The 23924-nt window shown below is 38.7% G+C and overlaps 3 protein-coding genes across 6 annotated transcripts in view; 2 read left to right on the top strand and 1 right to left on the bottom strand.

Annotated features, from left to right (window-relative positions):
* Positions 1–23924, bottom strand: part of rnaseh2c (ribonuclease H2, subunit C) — a 100722-nt gene that overhangs the window by 34594 nt on the left and 42204 nt on the right. The window lies entirely within an intron of this gene.
* nxf1a (nuclear RNA export factor 1a) lies at positions 1403–17912 on the top strand. 4 transcript variants are annotated; one of them, XM_074648611.1, is made up of 23 exons: positions 1403–1541; positions 1619–1712; positions 6564–6623; positions 7074–7299; positions 8345–8510; positions 8601–8684; positions 8938–9042; positions 9350–9430; positions 9941–10010; positions 10392–10480; positions 10643–10750; positions 10863–10972; positions 13444–13480; positions 13815–13883; positions 14087–14142; positions 14351–14458; positions 14682–14740; positions 14862–14977; positions 15084–15126; positions 15228–15306; positions 17103–17285; positions 17382–17442; positions 17543–17912. In XM_074648611.1, exons 2-23 carry the CDS (start codon positions 1625–1627, stop codon positions 17579–17581), a joined length of 2037 nt encoding a protein of 678 aa, XP_074504712.1. In that variant the 5' UTR covers positions 1403–1541; positions 1619–1624; the 3' UTR covers positions 17582–17912. The 4 variants fall into 4 exon arrangements, with proteins under 4 accessions (XP_074504712.1, XP_074504714.1, XP_074504713.1 ...); XM_074648613.1 differs by lacking the exon at positions 6564–6623 and having other exon boundaries at positions 1404–1541; XM_074648612.1 differs by lacking the exons at positions 1403–1541; positions 1619–1712 and adding an exon at positions 4903–5063.
* The window catches only part of atg2a (autophagy related 2A), a 29288-nt gene continuing 25166 nt past the window's right edge, over positions 19803–23924 (top strand). Inside the window, exons 1-4 of the mRNA XM_074648606.1 lie at positions 19803–20418; positions 21679–21841; positions 23121–23270; positions 23454–23556. Coding sequence (XP_074504707.1) covers positions 20248–20418; positions 21679–21841; positions 23121–23270; positions 23454–23556 — 587 coding nt within the window. The 5' untranslated portion in view covers positions 19803–20247. The remainder of the gene's footprint in view (positions 20419–21678; positions 21842–23120; positions 23271–23453; positions 23557–23924) is intronic.

The raw sequence follows: 23924 nt of genomic DNA, 5'->3' as shown, positions 1-23924 counted from the left end.
GGGCCACATTGAGGGAAAAAAAAATAATCTGAGATTTCGAGAATAATATCATAATATTATGAGATTAAAAAGTCATAACATTAAGAGAATAAAGTAAGAAGTTTACGAGAAAAAAAAGTCATAATATTATGAGAATAAAGTCATAATATTATAGAGTAGTAATTTACGTGTTATTTTCTTTTTTTTTCGTAAAGTTATGACTTTATTCTCGTAATATTACGACTTTGTTTTATCCTAAAGTTATGACTTTATTCTTGTAATATTACGACTTTTTTATCCTAAAGTTAGGACTTTATTCTCGTAATATTACGACTTTTTTTATCCTAAAGTTATGACTTTATTCTTGTAATATTACGACTTTTTTTTATCCTAAAGTTATGACTTTATTCTTGTAATATTACATCTTTATTCTTGTAATATTATGACTTTTTTATCCTAAAGTTATGACTTTATTCTCGTAATATTACAACTTTTTTTTCTTGTTAAGTTATAACTTTATTCTCGTAAAATTATTACTTTATTCTGGAAATCTCAGATGTTTTTTCCCTCAATGTGGCCCTAATACTCCGTAGTACATTTGCTCTTTGGCCCTAACTGTATCATACTATATACTTAGACTATAAACTGTGTTACCTTCATTACAATGCTCAAATGTTTTCCAGCTCCAGACAGATTTTTTATTTATTTTTTTTGCCTAAAATGGCTCTTTTGATAGCAAAGGTTGCTGACCCCTTATGTAGACCAACTATTAGACACACCACTCAGTATATACTGCAACATAATTCAGCAGCATCACAAATGGCCATGTGATTGATTCAACACCTCTCTAAAAGCAGGTTTTTACAAACATTATAATCCTCATTGAGGTATGCTTTATTAAATTGTTTTAAGTTGTTTTAATTAGGTCGACTTAATGAACTGGCAACTGTATATTTTATGAAGAGCACATGTGGGTTTTACCAGCTCCATGTGCCAGTCAGAGCCACTAGGTTGCAAACTGCACCATCAGGCAGTGTTGCCAGATTGGGCTGGTTTACGCCCAATTGTGCTAGTTTTGATTAACTTTTGATTAATACTCACTCATATTATTGACTCATTTAATTTGAGAAATATTTGATTGACATGAGTTGTATTCAATCGTTGTTAGGAATAGTGGAGGACCTAACTTACCTTGACATTGTCATCATTGACATTTACATTTGTGTAGGCTCCTTTGTGGGTTGCCATAGTCAAGTTATCTTTTATCTTTGGTTATTTGATGCAGACAAGCTTTTGTGTGCTTATTATGTGTTATCAATATAGCGCATATAATGGTTTTACACAGGTTTCTGGCAAAGGATATGATTTGGGCAGTTTTTTTTGATTAAATTGTGGGTTTTAAGTTGTGATTGTGCTGGAAACTGTCAATCAGATCTGGCAACACGTCCACCAGGTGGCGCCATGTGGTTCTAACTGGAGAGTAAAGGAGCAGGGTCTGCAGACAGAAGGCAGGGCAACACAGGGGCTATTGTTTCCATATCATCACAGGAAATATTACCACGGTAAAAGAAATTGATTATTCCTTTTGAATGCTTTTTTAACGAGAATAAGTATATATTCTGACAGTTTTCCCCTCCAGGCTGAGATGGAAGAGTTTTCTGGGCTGGACCATGTGAGTGTGTCTCAGAGGAGCTACCCCAACCTGGCTGTGGTGACACGTGTGTTGAACGACAGTAAGTCTGGTCCATTACATCCCAAGTTCACAGCCCTGTATAGACTCAGTTTGGACAGGTTTAAATGGTGTTAAATCCAGTAGTTGTTTTTGTTTTAAAACCGTACATCGACAGGGATACAATGCTTGATATTTAAAAGTAAATAAAGATAATTTTAGCTCCATCACCTTCCTGCTGAGCCCAAATGAACCTGTTTAACAGCAGGCATGTTGACTTGGCATAGTAGGAAAAGCACATGTGAAATTGATAGCATTAAAGATGGCTCAGTTCCATTAAGTGTACCAGGGCCCTCCCTTAATTAATGGTATTAAATACACCTGTGCTGTTCCTATTATGACATGTCAAAATGGCTGATCCTGCACCACTGAGTGGCAGACCATATTTCCCTGTTTTTATTCACCTTCTGGTTGAAGTTGAGTTTGTCAGAGAAATCAAATGGTCTACTGCTGCCAAGGTGGTGTTGTAGGCTACTGGACTACATTTAATTGAGGGGTGTTACATGACGGTGATAGGGGGCAGGGCAGAATATTAGAAACATCACAGAATACAATGCACAATGCAAAATTAAATAATTGGATTAAAGGGGCTGTTTGTAACTTCTTACACGTATAAATCATCGGTGTCCCATGCACGCTCGCGTGTGGCGACACTGTTTAGACAAGACTCCAACACAAACTACACGGATGCACCAAAACCGCAAAGGTATGTCTAGTGAAGCCCGTCTTGCAAAACAGTGTTGGCCGCGGTCGGAGGACGCGGGGGAGACCGTAGCTTTGGTCTCCAGGGCCGGAGTCTCTGCTGTACTCTGCTCCTCTGTTCCTCTGCCTGCCTGCTTGCCTTCACTGAGCTCGCTTCACCTCACGTGCATGCGCGCACACTAGACACTGCAGAAGAGTTAGTTTAGCTCTGAGAATATCTAGTGGATGTACAGTGGACGTTTGTGCAGAAATAACTGCTGCAGCTCCTCCAGACCAACAGAGGTTTCCCGTGTCTTGTGAAGTGACAGGGCTCCGTAACGAGTTACGTTATCGTCTCCGACCGGGTGCCGGTGTCTCCCCTGTTCCCTCCGGCCGCGGTCGGGAGGCTGATGCAAGAAAAGCCAACACTAGAGTCAGTATTGATTCATGGAGAGACCTTCGTCTGGTCGGCTAACATTACTGCCAAGCAGGTGAAATACAGAGTGATATTGTGGTTTAAGCTGACGTGTGTCGCCTCACTGTTTTGACGGATGCTCGCTCACATTCAAGTAGCGCGTGCACACAGTTGAGCGCGAGCAACAGGACGCTGACTTTCGTTGACTTAACGGCCACAGGTGTCAGTGTTAACAAGTAATTTCTGATTCTTACAAACAGTCCCTTTAACGTTTACGGCCGTGTAAAAAAAAAACTTAGAATTTATGGCAGAACAGTTGTATTTGATTGCATTCGATTCTACAGGTGTACCTAATAAAGTTCCCAGAGTGTATATCACTTATTTGGATAGCAAAATAATCCTATTTCACCAGGGTGCTAAATTATATTCTGAATAAGATAAGATAAGATATTCCTTTATTAGTCCCGCTGTGGGGAAATTTGCAGTGTACAGCAGCAAAGGGGATAGTTCAAAAAACAAGATGCATCAGCTAACACAGTAAAAAAGAGCTAAACAAAGTGTAACAAAATATGAACCATTTAAATAGAAGGAAGTATTAATAATAGGAGCAGTATATACAGTATTGACAATAAACAGACTATTAACAAGATTGCACAAGTGGAAAATGATATTGCACAGAGAAAACAAACTGAAATTCCACCTGAAAATATCAGGTTATTGTCAGTTTTTTGGTGTGTAAGTGGTCTACTGGGAGCAGTGCTGGTTGTGGAGTCTGACAGCTGCAGGAAAGAAAGACTGTGTAATGTGATTGTGATGTGACCTGTTCAGACTTCTGACCATACATCTATAAATGTCAGATGACATATTTTTAAGTGCTCTTTGAAACCTCATGGGAGTAGTTAATACATTGGTACAGGCAAAAAGTTGAAGATTATCTACTGTACTGTTTCATAATTTTTTTATGGAGTGGTCTGCTGGGGCAGCAGCATCTCAGCTGCGGAGAGGAAGAGACTAGACAGTAATCAGGAAGGCCAGCTTTGTCCTGGGATGCCCCCTCGACACAGTGGAGGTGGTGGGAGAGAGAAGGATGATGGCTAAACTGTCATCCATGATGGAGAATGACTCCCACCCCATGCAGGACACCATCTCAGCACTATAGAGCTCCTTCAGCGACAAGCTGCTCCACCCAAAGTGTGTGAAGGAGCACTATCGCAGGTCCTTCCTTCCTGCAGCTGTCAGACTCCACAACCAGCACTGCTCCCAGTAGACCACTTATACACCAAACAACTGACAATAACCTGATATTTTCAGGTGGAATTTCATTCATTCATTCATTCATTCATTTCATTCTCACTGTGCAATATAATTTTCAACTTGTGCAATTTTGTTAATAATAATAATAATAATAATGATAATTATAAATTGGACTTATATAGCGCCTTTCAGAAACCCAAGGACACTTTACAAAGGGGGCACACAAAATCATACTAATAAATAACAGGAGAAACAATAGCTAAGTAATTAAAAGAGTGATGTCTTTTTATGATGTCCTTGTTTTATGATCTTTTTATCTATGTAAAGTGTCTGAGTTTTTTAATAAATTAAATGTATTATTATTATTATTATTATTATTATGTGTAGGAAGAGTCAGCTGAGATCATAGGCCTTGATGAACAGGTGGTGTTTGAGGTGTTTTTTGAAAATGTCCAGGGATGAAGCATTTCTTATTTCAGGAGGGAGAGAGTTCCAGAGGGCAGGAGGCTAAATAAATAAATAAATAGTCTTTTTATTGTCAATACTGTATATACTGCTCCTATTTTTATACTTCCTTCTATTTAAATGGTTCATATTTTGTTAAACTTTGTTTAGCTCTTTTTTTTTTACTGTGTAAGCTGATGCATCTTGTTTTTTTGCACTATCCCCTTTGCAGCTGTACACTGCAAATGTACCCACTGCGGGACTAATAAAGGAATATCTTATCTTATCGTATGTATCTGCCAGTTTGTTTTCACGTGTTGCACTTGAGAACGTTAGGAACGTTACCATGACGACCAACTGGGCCGCTGGTCTTTGGTCTGTGTCTCTGTAGAAATATAGTATATATATATATATATATAGTAAACAGTTAAAGTGTTTAATGTGGAGCAGTAACCAAGTGCTCAGACATTTTATTCATTATGCCTCGTCGTGTTCGGTGTAACAGTTGTTCCCGGTGTGGCAACGGGCGGTCTAGATGTTCACGGTACCGGAGAGGTCAAGGTAGGTTCAGCTAAGCTAAGCTAAGCTAAGCTAAGCTAACGTTAGCAGTGTCTTCAACTTTTATATTGTGTTTTTTACTTTTCGACCACAGATTCAATTTATATTATTATATTTTATATTGTGTGACGCGTTCAGTTTTTGTAATGTTTTTTACTTTTCGACCACAGATTCAATTTATATTTATATTATTACATATTATTTATATATTATATATGTATATTATTATATATTATTTATATATTTATATTGTGATGCGTTCAGTTTTTGTAATGTTTTTTACTTTTCGACCACATATTCAATTTATATTATTATATTTATAATTATATATTTATATTATTATATATTATTATTATATTTATATTGCGTGACGCGTTCAGTTTTTGTAATGTTTTTCACTTTTTGACCATAGATTCAATTTATATTTATATTATTATTATTATATATTATTTATATTTATATTGTGTGACGCGTTCAGTTTTTGTAATGTTTTTTACTTTTCGACCACAGATTCAATTTATATTATTATATTTATATATTATATAATTGTATTTATATATTATATATTTATATCATTCTTTATATTATATTTATATCGTGTGACGCGTTCCGTTTTTGTAATGTGTTTTTACTTTTCGACCACAGATTCAATTTATAGTATTATATATATATTTATATTATTATATTTAAATTGTGTGACACGTTCAGTTTTTGTAATGTTTTTTACTTTTCGACCACAGATTAAATTTATATTATTATTTTTATATTTATGTATTTATATATTATATATTTATATTGTTTTACGCGTTCAGTTTTTGTAATGTTTTTTACTTTTCGACCACAGATTAAATTTATATTATTAAATTCATATATTATATTTATATTTATATATTTATATATTTATATTTATATTGTTTTACGCGTTCAGTTTTTGTAATGTTTTTTACTTTTCGACCACAGATTAAATTTATATTATTATATTTATATATTATATATTTATATTTATATATTATATTTTTATAAATTTATATTTATATTGTTTTACGCGTTCAGTTTTTGTAATGTTTTTTACTTTTCGACCACAGATTCAAACGTTTGAATTCCCCGCGCTATGGTCTCGCCCCGGAAGAGAAGCTGTGCTTGTAGTATTTCCGCTGTCATGTCGCCAACACGCAGCAGGAGAAGCTAGCATAGCCAGTAGCTAGTTAAAGAGCACTCCCTCCTCCGATCTCTGCTCGCCTTTGTGTGTTTCCTCTTGACACAAAAGGCTCCTCAACTTGTGATGTTGTAGCTTCTCCTTCCACAGCCTAGCGTCTGTGTTTCATGAAAGAGAGAGAAACGAAGCCCTGATATTATAGTTTTTCCACCCAGGACTGTGTGTTTTTTATCTAACACTATTCCAGAAATATGGCGGACGGCGGACATTACTACAACGGTAAGACACCCTGTTCACTTCACAATTGTCCTGACATCTATTGTGCCATTTGTACCGTTTTTCTCCAGACCGAGGGGAGTTTATGGTGAGGAGAGAGGTCAGGAACACTGGTTGCATGGTCTCTGGAGGTAAAATCATATATTGGGTGGGCCCAGCCTGGACGTCTAGTTATGTTACTTTATATACATAAATATTGACCCAGTACTTAATTAGTATTACTATGTTTAATTATTAATATGATCACAATACCAGAGAAAGGGTTATTGTCTTAAAACAGAATACATTGAATACAGTTACTGCAGACGTCAATAAGGCAAGGAAAGATTTTTTTTTCCGAGACATTAGTAATTTAAAATGTGTATGTTTTGTTTTACAAATGTATATTGTGACTCCTTTCACTGTCAGTCATCATAGTACATTATTAGGTATTCTTTACTCTTAATTCTGTGATTTATATGCTAACAGAATGGTTCTGTATAACTGATTGGGCTTAAAGTTTTTATTCGATTGTGTACGTTTGTGGTGTGATATTTAAGTCAAACTGACTAATTTTTTTGGACTCTTGTTACCTTTCTCAGAACATGACGATAGAACACATGACGATAGAACTGCACCACAGTTTCGTAACCGTAAAGGCAGTGTCTCGCACAAGGGTCGGTCCTATGACAGGTCCCGCAGAGACCGCCAACGGGGAAGCCATTCTGGAGGCTTTGGAGGTCCTGGGCCACGGTCTCGGCTTGACGATACTGATGCAGATGTAACTATGAGTGACAGCTCTCAGGACAACACCTCCCAGCACAGATTGTAAGTATGACTGACTGACTGACTGACCAGCCAGTGTGGTGTTTAACACATTGTTGGTAATTCAACATTGTTAGTGTGACTCATTGATAAGCTCCAACCAAAATGAGGACCTTGCATATATTAATGAGACTCAGAGAATTGTGTCAAGAGTGGAAGCCAAAAGAAACTGTCAAGAATAATTGTGTCTGTCTGTCTTTTTTTGGTATGCTCTTTACATGTCCCACAGACAATAAGAGCTAAATTATTTTCATGTGGTTCTATTTCAACCACTTGGAGGCATCCTAAGATATGCCATAGTCAGTCACAGGAAGAGAAAGTAAAACAAGTCTGACCATTTTCACATTGAGCACCACAGGCTGCTTTCAGAATATGAAAACCACAGTAAGTCATCTACCCGCTCAAAAAGTGCCGCTGGAAAAACGAGCAAAAGTGAAACTAAAACTAAATTGAGCTCAGTCTAGTAACTTTGTTTGACTATTGTGTCATTATCTTAGTGCTGTTTTATTTTAACTTACTGGTGACTCAGACACCACACAGGCGTTTCAAATATTGTTTTTAGGGATCCCTACCTTTTGCTAATAATGGAATTATAATGAGCCAGAAAAGGCCTGCGAGTTCTAAACAGGTGCAAACTAATATCAGCTCCCAGTGTATGTAAATGTATAAAAGGTAAAATGTAGAGTTTTCCACCACTAATCGAGCTATAAAGCAATGCTTTGATGAGAAGTTCCCCTTACTGTATGTATCATACTTGAGGATTCACCACAAACACTGGCATGACCTGATGCACATCGATTTTAGAGGCAGTAACAGTCGGTGGCTTAAATGCACCATGAAGGGTAGCAAAACAGTCATAAAAGATGAGGAAAAAATAGAAGCATGGCTTTGCTTTGTTGTTTTATGAAGTAGGAAATGGATTCATAATGTGTGTTAAAGCCTTAATGAGAGGTGAGAAATGTAAACAGACCCATTTGTTTTGTTCCTATGGTGGACACTGGCTAAGGAAGCATTGTGTCAATATGTGGCCTTGTTTTGTCTCCTTTAGCAATCCTTATGTAAGACCTTTTCGGAAAGGAGGAGACGGACGCTTTGACAGAGACAGGCGACAAGGCAAAGGGGGAGGAGGTGGTAGAAGAGGAGGCGGCTTCAGAGGAGGAGACAGAGGTGGCGGTGGAGGAGCGAAAAGCCGGTCAGGCTGGTACAAAGTTACGGTACGTATTATAACTGTTGCTACAGGACATTCATGTTTCTAACTCGTAACCTGTTAAAGGAGATCATATTTTACCTTGTCTGTGTGACAGATACCACATGGAAGAAAACATGACAAGAAGTGGTTAATAACGGCGCTTCAGAACATCTGTTCAGTTCCCTACACACCTGTACAGGTGAGTTTCAGCGCTGTCTTATGATTACTAATTATAAACTAATACATTTTAAAAAAGGCACACCATCTTGTGCTTTTTTAAATGCATACATGTGCTTTGAGTTCTGATAAACGTTGATAGTTATTTATGCTTCGTTTTTATTTCTTTATTCTTGCCCCATTTTGACACACTCATAAGCTGAAGATTCTAAGGAAAACATCATCTTTGTATATATGAATTTTCATCATATCTCTTTCTCCCCCCTTCCGTCCAGTACCACGTTGACCATAACAGGGTCCATTTCTATGTGGATGATTCCTCTGCTGCCAATGCGTTGCACAAATGTTCTCACAAGATCACAGACTCAGACGGTTATAAGGTATGTTGGGTTAATAATGGAAATCTCACTCTTATTGCTGCAGAAAGTCTTTTAAGTCAGTTATCCTTAATGATCAGTTTTCTCATATGTATCTTCAGATCATGGTAACATCTTACACTGTTAATATTGTCTACACTGTCACTAAGTTCTGATTCTATCTACGTTGACAGTGTCACAAACCAATAGTTTTGCAACCACAACCTTTTATACAATGAATAATCATAAATCAGATTTAATCTAAAACTTGTGTTCGATACATCTATATTTACTAATGTCCCCCGTGCTATGTGATGTTTGTTTCTAAAAGGTTGAAGTGCACGTCAACCCCAGCGCTCCACCATCCTTCCTCCTCGCTGACCTGAAGCCTGAACACTTGGAGCACCTGAAGGTGAACTAGAGGCAGTAACAAACTACCTGAAGGGTCTGAATGGGGATGAGACATTTATAAATAAATGTTTAAGTCTCACAGATACAGTGGTTGAAATTTAATTTACTCTCTCTGATAAGAGTGTCGAGTATGGATCAAAAATACATAAACTAAAGAGTAGATTGATATTAATAGGCAAAATATGCAGATTTTTGCAGTGAGGTCTATCAGTTCACTTACATGTACTTAAGTAACCAGGTCGGCTTTGCACTTGATATGACAGAAGTGGAAAGGGTGTTTTGAAATTAAGTAGTTTGGTCTGAATGATGGAGAGACTTTTGAGTGCTATGTTTTCTTAGGAACAGACTTTGGTGTTACAGGAATGAATTTTTTAACGACAGTTAATTGAGTCCCTTTTCCCTCCTCCCTCTAACCCAATAAAAATTAATTGGAGGAAGTTTCTCTTAATTTTGACACATTTATGCTGTTCAGATGAGGCCTCTCATGTTGGCTGCTGTTTATCTTTCACAGCAATGCATGGCAAAACGCTTTGATGGCTCCCAGCAAGCTCTGGACTTGAACAACATCCGAACAGACCCAGGTAATTACTGTATACTCTCTCTCATCCCTTTCACACACAAATTGTATGTATGACGGGATATTGAACACTGTCAATCCATACTAGACTAGTTGTTACAAGTTAATATCTGGTTGTTGCTGTTCAGACATTACTGCTAAACCATTGAATTATACAAGATTTTTCTTATATAATTATCTGTGCTAAACGGGGATCTAGTCTTTCTTCTTCTTCTTCTTTAGTTGCTACAATGATGTTTTACATTGAGGATGTAATAGATGGTGCAGACAATCTGGTGATGAATTGAACATAGCAGAACTTTCCTTTATTACCTTACTGTCACTGAAAATTAATTTCCAATCTTTGTTTAGTATTTTAATTGCTAGTTTTTTTTTATGTGGACAGACTTGGCGTCCCAGAACATTGAAGTCACCTTGAATAGGAAGACAAACATGGAAGCTGTCATCAAGATCATTGAAGAAAACATTCCAGAGGTAAAACTAATACACCAGATGTTTTTAATATTGGTGTCTGAAAAAATAAGTCAAAAACTATTTGCTGTTGTCATAAAGAAGGTGCAAAACGTAGCTGCTTTTTAATCAAGCGATGGGTCCAACTGAATGTGCTTACACACGTGTCTCTCTGTCTCTTGCCAGCTGACAGGCTTGAACCTCAGTAACAACCGTATTCACAAACTGGATGAACTCACAGATTTGGTTTCCAAGGCGCCTAATCTGAAGACACTCAACCTTTCCCACAATGAGGTGAAACAGGCTGTTCAGTCGATGGAGCGAATAATAACCAGGCTCTTGACCTTATTTATTTTTAAAACCTCCTCTCACACCCAACTTGTTCTGTTTCTGTGTGCTCGTCCAGCTGAAGTCAGACCGGGAGCTGGACAAGGTGAAAGGCCTGAAGCTGGTGGAGCTCTGGCTGAACAGGAACCCTCTGTGTGACCTCTTCAAGGACCAGGCCTCATACATCAGGTTAGTCAGTGATTTTGGGGGATGAGGGGAGAAGATTTCATGGAGGGGACACAGTGGTGGGACTGTTGTGTGTGAGTAGCAGTGTCCAGGAGTCTTCCCTATATGACAAGAGTATGCAGCAGCAGCGAGCTACAAAGGGAGATCAAGCAAGCCTTTGTTTGTGTGTTTGTGAGATGCATGTACAATAACTGAAACCATTTCCCCGACAGTCAAGGATGACATTTTGGACCAAGCAGAGCCTGCTGATATTCACCATTAACTCCCTGTATTTGTGTAAATGTGTGTGGAGAAAGAAATGGAGAAAAGAAACAAGCACATTCTTCTTTTTAGTTTTACATGTTTTTTTCCCACTTGATGATTAACATTTCCTTTTCACACTGCAAACCAGTACTATTACTACATTTCTTACATCCAAAAGTTGCTGAGAGGACATCTAACCACAATGCACTTCCACATTGTTTTCCTTTCAACTTGCTTAAACAGTTTGAGCAGCCATCTTCTCTCTGCCAGTTGTTCAGCTTCTCTATGGGACATATTTTCAAGCTTTGGTCTATTTTATGGTTCTCAGTGAAGCTGCACCCAGCACTCCCCTGCTGTGATCCTGTTTAGCTATCCCATAAACTGCTGTAAAACACCATTGCTCTGCTGATGATGTATAACTCTGAGAAGAAGCCAAAAACAACCTTTCAGGTTGACAACCCTTTAACAGAATTTACTGTGAACTGCTTTCAAAAAATATGAATCCACAACAATCTCTTGAGCAGTACTGTAAAACAGTGTAGGTTGTTTGTTGGAGAGAGGGCAATCCACAGTTGTCTTGACAAATGTTTGGATGAAACAAAGAAAATCCACAGCCAAAGATTTCCCCTCCCCTCGTAGCACCCTTGCCCACTCGGCTCCCCTGTATCAGGCGAGTATGGAAGGCTGGATAGCCCATGACGGGTAAGATCCCACCTCGAAACCCCGGGACAACCTAAGGCAGGCACAGTCACGATTACTCAGCCTCAGTCCCCATGAGCTCTGACTCACTGAGAACGCGACAAGAAGAAATTAAGAAGACGGGGCTCGACAGAAAAAGCTGTTGGGTTGAGGCGGAGGGGGATACATGTCATCAATGACCAATGATGGGCCACAGAGAGAAAGCAGTCCGTCTCTTCCACTAAGTTGGTTCTCTTTGGCCTAAAACAGGCCTCTGCTGTTCAGTGAATGAAGTGGAGAGTTTGGCAAACGCCCTTAACTAACTTCGGGGGGAAATGTGTTCTGAACTGGAAATTGAAGTCCAGTTTTGCCTGAAATAAGTCAAGTAAATGAAAATAACATGAAAACACTTCCTCTTCCAGTTTCTGATGGCTGTGACCAGTACAAAAAAGCTCAAATATAAAGCAGAGAGAGCAGAGTAGAGAATTATCACTGTAGTTCAATGCTTAATGATCTCCTAGTCCCTCTGTAACCAGAGGTGTGGGTCCAAATTAAACTCAAAAATGAAAATATTACTACATGAAGTCTAGTTGCTGCTAGTGCACAAAGACCCATCTCTTCAGAGTTGATGGTGGCTATGAGATGCTTAACTGCTTTGCGTGTGCAGCAGAGGAAGGCAACAGGATGAGCGGTGGGACTGCTGTGTCCAGCTCACTCTGAGGCCAGCTGTCCTTTTCGTTCAGCTCTGTTCTCAGGGTAACTTTCTTTGCTGATAATCATGGACGCAGACTCTGACAAACTCACATGATGATTAGTGACTGGCGTGAATGTTGGACTACTTGTGCTAGTGTTTGTGTGGAATTTACTTTATACTTTTTTCCCCAGACCCTGTTTTGTTTCGTTTTTTTTGTGACGTGGACTCATCTGCTCCCCAACATCTTGGCCAGAGTTTTTTTGGGGGGGGGGCAGGGGACACGAGTCTGGTGGTAACCACCTCTCTCCCAGCAGTGCATTACATCTTTATATCACTAATTCCACATGGATGTGTTTGCTGGTTTCAGTGCAGTGTGGTAGATCGTGGGTCTCTGCATGTTTATATGTGTGCGCTAGAAAAAAGTGTGCTTGTATTGCTTCCCCGTGTCAGATCTCTGTATATCTCCATATTGGGGGAGAGGGTGAGTATACCAGCTGGTAAGTACACTTTGGGGTGGGAGAATTGACGAAGGGCACAGCATGAAACTGAAGGAAGGATGACGGCATGAATGATAGTTCATTTGCAGATTTACTTCTATTAGATAATATGATTAAGCCCCTTTTGGCACTGGTTGTATTTTCATTTTCATGTATCTACATGTATACATGACAGTATTCTCCCAAATGTTTTTGTCAGTTGTATCAGTTTAAAATGGCATAGACTGAAAGGGACAAAATGACATTAAATGGGTCAGCAGGTGTGACGGACAGTGCTATCTACAGTAATGAGCATGATTTATGTGTATGTGCTGTAGTTTGTGATGATAACTTTCCTGCTCTTGGTTTTTGTTTCGTACCAGTGCTGTGCGGCAGAGGTTTCCCCGGCTCCTCAAACTGGTAAGTCCACATGTTAATCTCCTTGCTTCATCCCTTTGCAATCATCCTCCCTCCCTATTAAGTGCTATTGTGAAGATTGTTTAAATCATGATCCAGCAACTACATTCATAACAAAATGAAATGCGTCAAGATCTGTCTGATTTAGCGCAGCAGGTGATTGAGTTATCGATGATATAGTACATGGGCTTTGCAGTGATTAATCAGAGCAGCACATTGCAATGTTGTGATTAAGACAATCTTCTGAGTTTTTACAAGTTGGGAAAAGTAGAGTAAATACATTGTGGTTATTTCTCTCTCGTGTATCTTCCTTCATGCGCGTTTTTTTTTTTTATAGGATGGTCATGACCTCCCCGCACCCATTGGATTCGATGTGGAAACGCCCACCACTATCCCTCCATGCAAGGTAACTTATTTTATCTCATGTCATTAATTATATATTTGTATTCAAACTGTCATATTGATGATGTCTTCGGAGTATGCGACATTCAGTAGTAATTTCAGAAGTTTAAGCTGCATTGTCCTCCTTCAGGTGAAAGTCTCAAGACCATTATTTTCTCCTTTATGTGCCTGATGACAAACGTCCTTTTTTCCCATTTGACTACCCAGGGCAGCTGTTTTGGCTCTGATGAAATCAAGGGTGTCATCCTTCGGTTCTTGCAACAGTGAGTTTCTACCTCTTTTTTTTTATGTAGACATCTTCTCGGAACAGACAGTTGATCTGTGCTTGTTTTCCAGTGTTAACACGCTGATAATGTGACCCAGCTAGTAGCTGATTCAACCCTACTGCTTTAATACAACTTTTTGTGCAAGAAAGAATCACAGGGAAAAACACAAGACAACGAAGTCAAATGACATGTGACTGTGTTGCAGGTACTACAGCATCTACGACTCCGGGGACAGACAGCCACTCCTCGACGCTTACCATGATGGAGCTTCGCTATCCCTCACAACACCTTACTCTACCCAGAACCCCTCCAGGTAAGCACACACACTTCTTAATACATGTAACAACAGTGAATAACACATGAATGAATTGGGTGTATAGTTCAGTTCAGTGTCTCCGCAATTTTATAAAGTTTGTTTAAAAGATTTTTGACTTGTTCCACTCCTCATTGGCTAATCTTATCCCTAATCCCACTACTGACACCTCCCTATCCGAGCCTCAGCTGTATTCACATCTGTCCCTCTCTTCTGGTTTCAGGAGCAGTCTGGGAGAGTATCACAAAGACACTCGAAATCTGAAGAGGATCAAAGACTCCAGTGAGTTTACCTACCGAGCTGTTGACCTGTCATAGCATCTGAATTGTTGAGACTGAATGTTTTTGTGTGATTTGAGATACCTCCTGACGTTCCCTTCTCTGAATCTTGCCTTTTTTTTTAGCGATACGATTTAGACTTCTGAAGCACACACGACTGAACGTGGTGGCTTTCCTCAACGAGCTGCCCAAAACTCAGCACGACATCGCCTCCTTCACTGTTGACGTAAACACTTTCACGGTGAGATCACGTTTGTTCTGTCAGCCAGCACTTATCATCAGCCTTTCTCTCTCACCGTGAATCATTTCTCTTTATTAATTCTGCGAAAATATTTTTCCGTTTACAGAACACACTACTGTCGTTCACAGTGAGCGGAGTCTTCAAAGAAGGTGAGTTGTTTGGTCATCATGTTTTTATATTTTGTTCTCCTCCACTGCAAAGATAAGTGGTGTTGATTTGGTTGCTAATGTGTCTCATGTTTGTTTTTCAGTTGCTGTTGATGGTAAATCCCGAGAGTCCACCATGGCTTTCTCTCGATCTTTGATCACAGTCCCATCAGGGAATTCTGGGTAAGTTTAGTGAGCTCCCCATTGTCTGTGGCATCTTCCTGTTGCCTTCACATTGTCCCTGAGGAGGGCTCATAGTACTAAATTAGTAACAACAGTTGTGATCTTCTAGAAAATGAACCTGCTAAGAACTGAACGGTGACAGTACGGTTACATGCTATGCATTTTAAAGTTCAAATTAGATTGCTTATTTTGTTGTCTGCTACAGCATAAATATTTGCTCTGTAAAACACTTCTGTGTTCTTCTTTGGGGGGAAAAAAGTGCACTGATGACGTCTGTTTGCAGGCTAGATAGCTAATTAGCTGCTTAGCTGCAGCACATTAAACAGCATGTAAACGTACCTGCAGTTAGATGCTGGTGTGGTTCTTACTCTTCAATACCACTAACAGTACACTGTTCTCCCAAGACTTGTAGCTACAGTGCCGGTTTGTTTACTTTCTCTCGTTCCCTGCGGTGCACATGGACATTATTTTTTTGTACAAAAAGGGATGACTTTGACTTGAATGTGATTTCAGTTGGGTCATTGGTTCATTTTCCGATTGAATGAAAATGACTCTTACAGGCACCCAGATTTTTCTCTGAACAGGAAAGCTGTGATAAAAATATTCTTTATTCTGTTACTTGATTTAAATACTGACCAAAAGTGTACAGTAGGTTATAGCGCCCCTCCTCTTATCCCAAATATTTGCTAAATATGATCCAGTTGAACCTTTTAATGGTCATACTAAAACTTTAGAACATAATAATGCTGAATCTTCCCAAAGTGCCTAAGTGTTGTACATGTACTCAATTTAAATGATTTCAACGTTACTCCTGTTCACTGCAGACCTTTAGAAGTAAAGAAGTCCACTCAGATTACAGTATAGTTTAAACATCGTATAGAGTATAAATAACATTGCATTCTTTTCTCCTACACTCTCAATAAAATTAATGAATCATATATTTACATTTATTTAACACAGTAACATTGAGAAAACAGTATGTTCACACCAAGCCTAGATCAGTATGTCACAGGGCTGACACATAGTGACAGATTTAGACTCGCACCTAAAGACAATTAAGGGTTGCCAGTTAACATAACCTGCACATCTTTGCACTGTGGGAGGAAACCGGAGAACCCAACATAAAATTGCAGAAAGAATAAGTAAACGTTACAGAATTTAATTTTCATGTGGGGTGTAATTTATCAACACAAATAACAATATTAGAGATATGTAACATAAATGGATAACAATGATACTTTTTTGAAAAGACAAAAAGAATTCTGAGGCCCGATAGTCCGTAGTCCGTCTGATCCCTCATGTTGAGAGAAATTGTCCTGCAAAAATACAACTTTTATTTCCCCTGCACAATTTGTAGCTTTTCATTATCAGTTATTTAACTGTTTTTTTTTTAACCTGGATGATGGAAAATTATATCCTTGTGTTTACATGGCCTGCCAAACTATAGCACGTAACATACTATTTGCTCTCTTTCCATAAAGGGAGACGAACAGAATCATCAGCTTATTACCAATATCCAAAGACTGGTGTTTTGTTTTTACATCAAGATAGTTTCACAATAAAAATGTGGATCATTTTAGGATTAATGCTGCCACCTAGTGTTTTGGTTGGGTTAATGTGAGCACTTGCTGTATCTAAAAATTATTTTGAAAATGAAACTTGATATAGTAATTGGCAGTTTGAAATTGCCTCTGTTTGAAAAGTGTTCTACGAATGTGTATGCCTTGCCTTAAGTCCTCCATCTACCACTTTACTTCACCACCATGAGAGATCTTATTTTTCCTCCTGTGCCACAGTTTGTGCATCGTGAACGACCAGCTTTTCATCCGGATGGCCACAACAGAGGAGATCCGCCGAGCCTTCGTTGCTCCTGCCCCAACTCCATCTTCCAGCCCCGTCCCCACCCTCACTGCACCGCAGCAGGAGATGCTCACAGCCTTCTCGGTGAAGTCTTGCATGAACCTGGAATGGTCCCAAAAGTAAGTCTTGTTTTTGTGCATGTGGTGTTGGTATTGTTGTATGACACAATTTATTCCCTTAATTTAAGATATCTAAACATCCATTCTCTATTGCAGGTGTCTGCAAGACAATGAGTGGGATTTCAACAGAGCGGCACAAATTTTCACTCAGTTAAAGGTAACATGATAGTTCATAGTTCATCTGTCTGTATTTCCATAAAGGTGTGGTCATTTTTATAACAAAGCCCTGAAATGCTTTTTCCTCTTTCTCTTTCCAGGCGGATGGCAAGATCCCAGACGTTGCGTTCATAAAATGAAGAGTTGAATTATACTTCTGTGAAATAAAATAGCAGTTATTTTATTTATGGCTTTTGTTTTATTAAAGATAATGTAGGCCACATTAACTATTTTGTTTTAACAGCCAACTGTTGGACCTCAAGACTGATGTTATGATACCATGTTTGGTTGTCATTGTAACCTTAGCTTTTGGTCATTTGTATAGAAATCACTACATGTTCTCATAGGAATAAAGACATATGGCCAGTGGTTTAACATGTTTATTTGTTGTATTATGTTTTACAATAAAAATATTTTGTTACACAACTGATACATTTCACTTAAGCCACAATAAAACAAACATTTAAGTTATTTCTTGACCTTGGAAATCCTAGTTTCACAAAAAAAATATCCTAACTCAAGATCCAGTTGCCAGCTTTTACGAGGTTTTTAACACTTCTCATGGTCTACATCAATATATGAAGTTCGGACACTTGTCTTCATGGCAACTGAGGAGATTGCATTGGCTGAGGACCACAGTGACATATGGTTGAAAGTCTTTGAAAAGAAAATGCTAGTAAGTGGACATAATTGTGACAACATAGTTATTACATTAAGCTTCCTTTTATCCCAAAGACTAAGTGACATACAGTACCATGATAAACAAAATAGCTAGCAGATAACAGATAGAGGTAAACACATGGAAAAATAAAATCAATAGTACAATAATGTAAATTACATACACCTTAACAAACATGGAGCAAACCTTTAATTTACCAGCAGAACATAAAAGTAGTTTGCTAATATAAACATTAGGCTAATCATGGAAATGTTAAGGTTACATAAATATTATTGCTAAAAAAAAAACATGTAACACTCAAATTTTAATTGCATAAATTAATAATTCCATACAACTAAAGAAAAATGTTGATAAACACAAAAAACTTTGTGTAAATCTAATTTTTTATCAAGTAATTATATTAATAATGCAATAGAATTCCCTATGAACTGTCCCACTAGTCATTTTCAAGTTTTTTGCAGTTGCTGTCATCTAAATGTTTATTTTAATTTTGCTTAGCACTGTCTATTTCTTTTTTTTCCCCACCTGTATTTATGTGTTGCTATTTTACATAGATAGATGGATAGATAGTAACTTTATTGATCCCAAGGGAAATTAAAGTTTCCAGCGTCACAGTTCCATAGTGCAAAACATGTTAGTAAAAAGGCAGTAAAAAAGTTAGTAGTACAAAAAAAATATACCAGATATAAAAATACAAGGAGATGAAGAAAACTGTTAAAACTGAATATAGTGCAGGGTAGCAGCTGTGATACAGGACTATTGAAAAAGTGAATATAGTGCAGAAGAGACTGTTAAAAATGAATATAGTGCAGGGTAACAACTGAGATACAGGACTATTAAAATGTGAATATAGTTCAAAAATTAATTTTAATAAAAATAAAATATCTAAATCAATAATTAATGTTCATATGTAAAAAATATATATATATACCAGATATAAAAATACAAGGAGATGAAGAAAACTGTTAAAACTGAATATAGTGCAGGGTAAGAGCTGTGATATACGACTATTAAAAAAGTGAATATAGTGCAAAACATTATTTTAATAAAAATAAAAGAAATCTAAAATAAAAAGAAATCTAAATCAATAATTAATGTTAAAATTTAAAAAAACAAAAACAAAAAACCCCATAAAAATACAAGGAGATGAAGAAAAAAGTTAAAACTGAATATTGTGCAGGGTAACAACTGTGATATACGACTATTAAAAAAGTGAATATGGGCAGAAGAGATTGTTAAAAATGAATATAGTGCAGGGTACCAACTGTGATACAGGACTATAAAAGTGAATATAGTGCAAACATTTATTTTAATAAAAATAAAAGAAATCTAAATCAATAATTAATGTTCAAATTTAAAAAAAAGAATAAAAAATGTTTTAAAAATATACAATATATAAAAATACAAGTAGATGAAGAAAACTGTTAAAAATGAATATAGTGCAGGTTAACGACTGTGATACAAGACTATTCGAAAAGTGAATATAGTGCAACATATAATTTTTATAAAAATAAAATAAATATAAAATAAAAAATATATAAATCAATAATTAAAGGTCAAATTTAAAAAAAAGAATAAAATATGTAAAAAAAATATATATATATATATACCCTATATAAAAAAAAATACAAGGATTGATTATATTTCAGATTTACAAAAACAAAATGTGACCTCACAAAGATGGCGCCTGGGTGGTGTTATTATGTGTCTCTTCCGGGATTTGTACCCTCCTCGTCACTGTGACGCGTGACGCACAGTACGTCCACCATACCATCAGTTGGCGTATGATAACAATAAACAACCCTGAAACAAGAGATACGCACTAACAGGAACCTACCGCTCCAATAACGACACCCAACCCACCGAAAATATGAGCCGGGACCGCTACCGACAGCTGGACTAACGTCTCGTAGAGTACCGGGACGTCTCGTCGGTAGTATTTAACGAGTTTAAGTGTGAATCCGAGAGGAGACGGTTCCTTCCTTCCTTAGCCCTCCTGTAGCTAGCTGCGGCTCATTCCTTGTTGTCTCTGCTCACTTCTCGTCAGTCTGTTATGCAGTTGAACCGTCCTCTCTCTGGTTCTCCTCCGCCGCCTCTCTGCTCCCTCTCCCCTCTCTCTCCGGCCCCATGTCTCGCTGGCTCTTCCCCTGGTCGGGCTCCATCAAGAAGCGGGCCTGTCGGTACCTCTTACAGCACTACCTCGGCCACTTTCTGCAGGAGCGACTGAGTCTGGACCAGCTGGGCTTGGACCTGTACAACGGCAGCGGGGTCATCAAGGAGATCAACCTCGACGTCTGGGTGAGTTTGTGCTGACAACTTCTCAACCATCTGTTTTTGCAGCCTTGACTGTTTCGCAACTGCTCTCTCGAGTTCAACAACAATCTCCAGCGTCATGCTCTCTTTAGCCTAGCTCGCATGTCTTCAAGGAAATGAGGTTATAGGGAACTCATCAGCAGATTAACTGCACTTCTCTCAAGTGTCTTCACATTCAGAATAGATATAAGTCACCCTGCTGCCATGTTGGCTGTACATTTCCTGATGGCTCACTGGGTCATCAGGATGTATACACCCAGATGACCCAGCCATCATGGTTATGTGGGGCCCCACATGGGTTATGTTGGGGGTACCTGGGTACCAAGTGCCCCAAAATGGGCATCTTATCTGGGGCCCACTTGGGTCAACTAAGTAGGTCCCCATGTGGGCTACCCATTTTGGTCCTAGTTAGGTCACTACTGGGAAATTAGTGCATGGGGCCAACATGGAAACTGTGGACAAACCCACTTACAACCCATATTTCAGCCCATGGAGTCCCCTATGTAGTACCCACATAGAACTTAAAGCTGGGACCAAGATGGGTCTTGGGTATGTTGCCCAGTTGGGGCCCACATAACACCCAGTGTACTCCTGCATGGAATCCATGTGGGCAATTGACATTAGGTCATTATGGAACACGCAGACAATCCCATATAAGGCCCATTTTTCAGCCCATTTACTACCCACATGGGCCCACATACAAATGTTGGCGGGGCAGTTATGAAACCAACATTTCTTTCACTTTCTGTTTTATTCTTGTTTTATCGAGTCTGTCTTGACGTTCTCTTTTATCAGCTGGTATGGGTTGCTTACCCTCAAAAACAGGAACAGGTTGCAGGGTATAGTCAAAGTGTGCAGCAAAATTGCAGACACCACCCTGAATGACTTGACTCCTCTATTCCAAAGTAGGACCTTGAAGAAGGTTCAGTCAGTCCTAGCTGATCCTAGCCATCCCCTGTCCATTGAGTTCAGGTTGCTCCCGTCAGGCTGCAGATACAGTTTGCCTAAACTTAGGACCAATAGGTTCAGAAATGATTTTGTTCCGACTGCCATTGGTTTCCTAAACAATGCCCTTTAATGTTGTTTGTTGTGATCTTTTGTATTTATTGCCTTTAATAGGCTATTTATTGTGTTTATTGTATTTGTTTGATGACTGTGTGGTACTGCTGACTGTACACCAAATTGCCCCTAGGGGATAATAAAGTTTTCCTTGACCTTACTGACTGCTTCCTCTCTCATCCTCAGGCGGTCAATGAGCTCCTGGAGTCTCTTGGGGCTCCTCTGGAGATAGTGGATGGCTTTGTGAGCAGCATAGCTGTGACCATCCCCTGGCAGGCTCTCCTGACTGATCACTGTACCTTAGAAGTTTCTGGTCTTCAGATAACATGTCGACCCAAGTACAGGACCAGTAAGTTCACTTAAAAACAACTTCCTGAGTTAACCTGTGGGATATACTCGTTAAGCCTTCCAACATGCATCAGTCAGCCACAGGTTGAGTGAGGGGGATCTTCCAGGGTTCATCAGATCTACACATTTTGTCTCAAGTGTGGTCCAAAATTATGATTATTGTAAAGACTAATTTATCCCTGTTTGTATTCCTGTTTTCCCCAAACTATTCCTGATGTAGAGCTCTTGTTATGCAGGTGATAGATACGTGTCCATTTGGTTTTATTAGTAAAAAAGTGTACACACTGAGGATGTGAGTGAGGATCCAGGCAAGATCATTTCACTACAAGTCCAGACCGTTATATGCTCTACCATTGGTGTACAACTAATCAATTAATTGATTCATGTTTTTCTTCCTTGATAAAAATGTCTGCAAATAGTGAAAAAAGCTGGTATAATCAAACCAGTTGTTTTGTCAGAGCAACAGTCCAAAAACACTCAAATAGTCACTTAAAGGAAGAGTGTGTGACATTTTGGGGGATCTATTAGCAGAAATGGAAGATAATGTTTATAACTATGGCTTCATTAGTGTATAATCACCTGAACATAAGAATCATGTTGTTTTTTTAAAGCTTAGAATGAGCCGTTTATATCTACATAGGGAGTCCGCCATGTTGCTCCGCCATGTTTCTACAGTAGCCCAGAGCGGACAAACCAAACACTGGCTCTAGAGAGAGCCTTTCACGTTTTTACATTACCTGAAGGCCACCGTAGTTCTCCGTCACTGTGAAACTGTGGTAACGTGAGCCGCAAAGTGCAAAACTGTGGTACCGCCAGCCGGAGTCTGACTTCCGTTGCTCCTAAAGTAGTGTTATTATGGTAAAGATGGCCTCTGAACAAGGCGAACGACGTTACCACGGTAGTGGAGGGGTACTCAGTTGGTTGAAATCGGCAAACACAGCACCAAATCCCACAAACTGTACCTTTTAACTGTCATATATGAGGAAAAAAACAGCAGATCCTCACATTTGAGTAATTGGAATTTTGCAGTATTCTTTGCATTTAATAATTGGTTAGTTTCCTGGCAATCGATTAATCACCTAATCCTCTCAGCTCTACACTGGTCTACAGAAAGCTCAAGAGGTGCAACCTGGATCTGTACAGTGTTCATTTTATGTCACATACTAAGGAGTTTACTAATGTTTGCATTGGATGTATAAAGTGCTTGCATGTCCCTTACACTACGTCTCTGTTAAAGTGCAAGAAATCACTGAATCTCATGTGGTTCTGTTTGCACTCAGGTGGGGGTTGGGACTCCCAAGGCTGGTCATCAAGCATGACCTCCAGCATGCAGCTGGCTCAGGAGTGCCTGAAGGACCCCCCGGAGGCGTCCGAGGAGCCGCCTGCCCAGCTGGAGGGGCTTGAGATGTTTGCACAAACCATTGAGACGGGTGAGTGGAAGCTGTGTGTGTCCTCTCTTTGTGACGGTGTGAACATACAGACATCAAAGTGTCCCCACAGTAATAATGTGCACTCTGACAGTCAAACCCACTCTGAACACACACAGAAGCGATGATTTGAAAGATCAGTGCTGATGAACTTTTGCATGTCTCTCATCTCGTCTGTGTTTGCAGTCCTTCGTCGTATTAAAGTCACCTTCATAGACACTATCGTTCGCATCGAGCACCAGCCCCTGGACCTGGAAACAGGCGTTGCCTTAGAGGTGCACATCAAACGGTATGTCCTGGCTCCCTTTTCAAGATTCACTTTTAAGAAATGAGCTGCAAAAACGAAACTTTTCTTTGGTTATTGCTCCTCCTTCATGATTCCATGTCCTTTATCTTGTATTTCTTCTCTTTGTTAATGCTACAGTAAGTGTAGGATATACAATGATAATACAATATAGTTAATTCATTTATAACACATTTTTAAATACTAATGAGAACATCCTGAAAAACAGTACCACATTACTTATGGTGCTGTTTTTTGCACACAAAAAAATGCTGATAGAGAGCAGCTCTTGGGGCATTTTGAAATGCAAATTTAAAGGTCACTTTTACAGTTCATTTGGCAGTGATATATTTATAGAAAAGTCTACCTGAGTG

The sequence above is a fragment of the Sebastes fasciatus genome, chromosome 10 (genome assembly GCF_043250625.1).
Source record: "Sebastes fasciatus isolate fSebFas1 chromosome 10, fSebFas1.pri, whole genome shotgun sequence".
Classification (NCBI taxonomy): domain Eukaryota; kingdom Metazoa; phylum Chordata; class Actinopteri; order Perciformes; family Sebastidae; genus Sebastes; species Sebastes fasciatus.
This window is presented reverse-complemented; position numbering and strand designations above follow the sequence as displayed.